General features: G+C 46.5%; 1 protein-coding gene across 1 annotated transcript; it reads left to right on the top strand.

Moving 5' to 3' along the window:
* Nucleotides 1-273: 273 nt before the first annotated feature.
* On the top strand, nt 274-684 carry LOC145419121 (histone H3). The gene has a single exon (XM_080287364.1). The coding sequence runs from the start codon at nt 274-276 to the stop codon at nt 682-684; it is 411 nt and encodes a 136-aa protein (XP_080143490.1).
* The last annotated feature ends 1,816 nt before the right edge of the window (nt 685-2,500 follow it).

The raw sequence follows: 2,500 nt of genomic DNA, 5'->3' as shown, positions 1-2,500 counted from the left end.
TCTAACCTTGATTTCAGGCCTAGGCCTCACCCCAGCTCCCAGGAGGCCAATCCTAGAGAGGTGTCGTAGCCAGGTCACGCCACAGGGCATGCCAAATTTTGCAAGCAAACCAGGAATTGCATCGAAAAAGCATGAACAGTAAATCACCGCCATGTACATCACACCCCGACCACTCACACGCCGCCAGTCCTGAGACAGGCAACATAAAAGGCCGCTGCCAGGCGCGGTGCGCCAACACTCTCGCTCTTCTCGCTCCCTCAGTCACGCTCAGCCATGGCTCGTACCAAGCAGACTGCACGTAAGTCCACTGGGGGCAAGGCCCCTCGCAAGCAGCTGGCCACCAAGGCCGCTCGCAAGTCCGCCCCTGCCACCGGCGGCGTCAAGAAACCCCATCGTTACAGGCCTGGCACTGTGGCCCTGCGTGAGATCCGTCGCTACCAGAAGAGCACTGAGCTGCTTATAAGGAAGCTGCCATTCCAGCGTCTCGTCCGTGAGATTGCCCAGGACTTCAAGACTGACCTGCGCTTCCAGTCCTCTGCCGTCATGGCTCTGCAGGAGGCGTCTGAGGCCTATTTGGTCGGTCTCTTTGAGGACACCAACCTGTGTGCCATCCACGCCAAGCGTGTAACAATCATGCCTAAGGACATCCAGCTGGCCCGCCGCATCCGTGGCGAGCGCGCCTAAGGCGAGAGACCCCTCACCTCGATCGAAAGAAATCTCGGCCCTTTTCAGGGCCAAAACCCTTTTTCAAAGAGAGATGATGACAGACCCTCAGTTTAGGTTTCCATATATCAGCTCTTGCTTTTCCGCAGCGAAGCATGCTCACACACACACACACACACACACACACACACACACACAGACAAATGAACTCCATTACTTACCTACATGCATTCATTCAATTTTTTTTTTTTTTTAATCATTTACTTTTTTTTTTTTTTTTTGAAGGGGGGGGGGGGAATACTTGCCTATTCGTTTGTTTCTATTATTGATCTGTTGGTCACGTCGCAGTTTTTGTTTTCGTTATTTGCCTGTTTCTTTTACTTACTCATTGATTCACTCACGCCCTCATAAAGGTACACAGGTTCGCACAACGAGAAAGTCATTCCCGCTGCATATTAGATGCTCTCTATATCCGTCATGAACGCACGGTGAATCCTTCAGTTACTATGCTGGAAAAAAAAAAAAAAAAAAAAAAAAAAAAAAAAAAGGTTAACCTGAACCCATCGATTTTCGCCTGCTGCAGTTGTGCTCGTGTATGTATGTTTCTACTGTACCTATGTATTTGTGTGTCTTTGTGAGCATGTATGTCTGTGTGTACGGACGTATGAGGACACACACACACACACACACACACACACACACAGACGGACGAATGAACTGTACTTATATAGTTACATTCATTCATTCATTCATCGTTTTTTCAATCATTTCCTTTTTTTTGGGGGGTGGGGGGGGAGGAGGGGCAACTTGCCTATTCGTTTATTTCTTTTGTTGATCTGTTGTTAACGTCGCAGTTTTTGTTGTCGTTATTTGCCTGTTTCGTTTACTTCCTGATCGATTCAGTCACGCCCTCATAAACGTACACAGGTTTGAACAAGGAGAAAGGCATTCCCGCTGCATATTAGGAGAGTCTCTGTACCCGTTATGAAGGTTTGACAGTGGCCAAGAACGCACGGTAAATCCTTCAGTTAATATACTGAGAGAGAGAGAGAGAGAGAGAGAGAGAGAGAGAAAGTGAACCTGAACCCATCGATTTTTACCTGCAGTTGAGCGTGTGTATGTATGTATGTAGGTTGTATGTTTATACTGTACGTATGTGTGTGTCTCTGTGAGCATGTATGTCTGTGTGTATGGACGTATGAGGACACACACACACACACACACACACACACACACACACACAAACGGACGAATGAACTGTACTTATATAGTTACATACATGCATTCATTCATTCATCCTTTTTTCATTCATTTCCTTTTTTTTGGGGGTGGGGGGGGGGAGGAGGGGCAACTTGCCTATTCGTTTATTTCTTTTGTTGATCTGTTGTTAACGTCGCAGTTTTTGTTGTCGTTATTTGCCTGTTTCGTTTACTTCCTGATCGATTCAGTCACGCCCTCATAAACGTACACAGGTTTGAACAAGGAGAAAGGCATTCCCGCTGCATATTAGGAGAGTCTCTGTACCCGTTATGAAGGTTTGACAGTGGCCACGAACGCACGGTAAATCCTTCAGTTAATATACTGAGAGAGAGAGAGAGAGAGAGAGAGAGAGAGAGAGAGAGAACGAACCTGAACCCATCGATTTTTACCTGCAGTTGAGCGTGTGTATGTATGTATGTATGTATGTATGTAGGTTGTATGTTTATACTGTACGTATGTGTGTGTCTCTGTGAGCATGTATGTCTGTGTGTATGGACGTATGAGGGCTTGTGTGTATGTGAGCATGACAGTGTGTACGTACATGTGTAGGTCACTGCGTATACAGTATAAATGTATT

The sequence above is a fragment of the Coenobita brevimanus genome, chromosome 117 (assembly GCF_032717465.1).
Source record: "Coenobita brevimanus isolate Jiangsu-jjx chromosome 117, ASM3271746v2, whole genome shotgun sequence".
Taxonomy (NCBI): Eukaryota; Metazoa; Arthropoda; class Malacostraca; order Decapoda; family Coenobitidae; genus Coenobita; species Coenobita brevimanus.
Note: the sequence above shows the minus strand (reverse complement) of the source record. Positions and strands in the feature narration are given on the sequence as shown.

Excerpts from the sequence above, each read along its gene's own strand:
- LOC145419121 (XM_080287364.1), top strand. The coding sequence starts at position 274 with ATGGCTCGTACCAAGCAGACTGCACGTAAGTCCACTGGGGGCAAGGCC.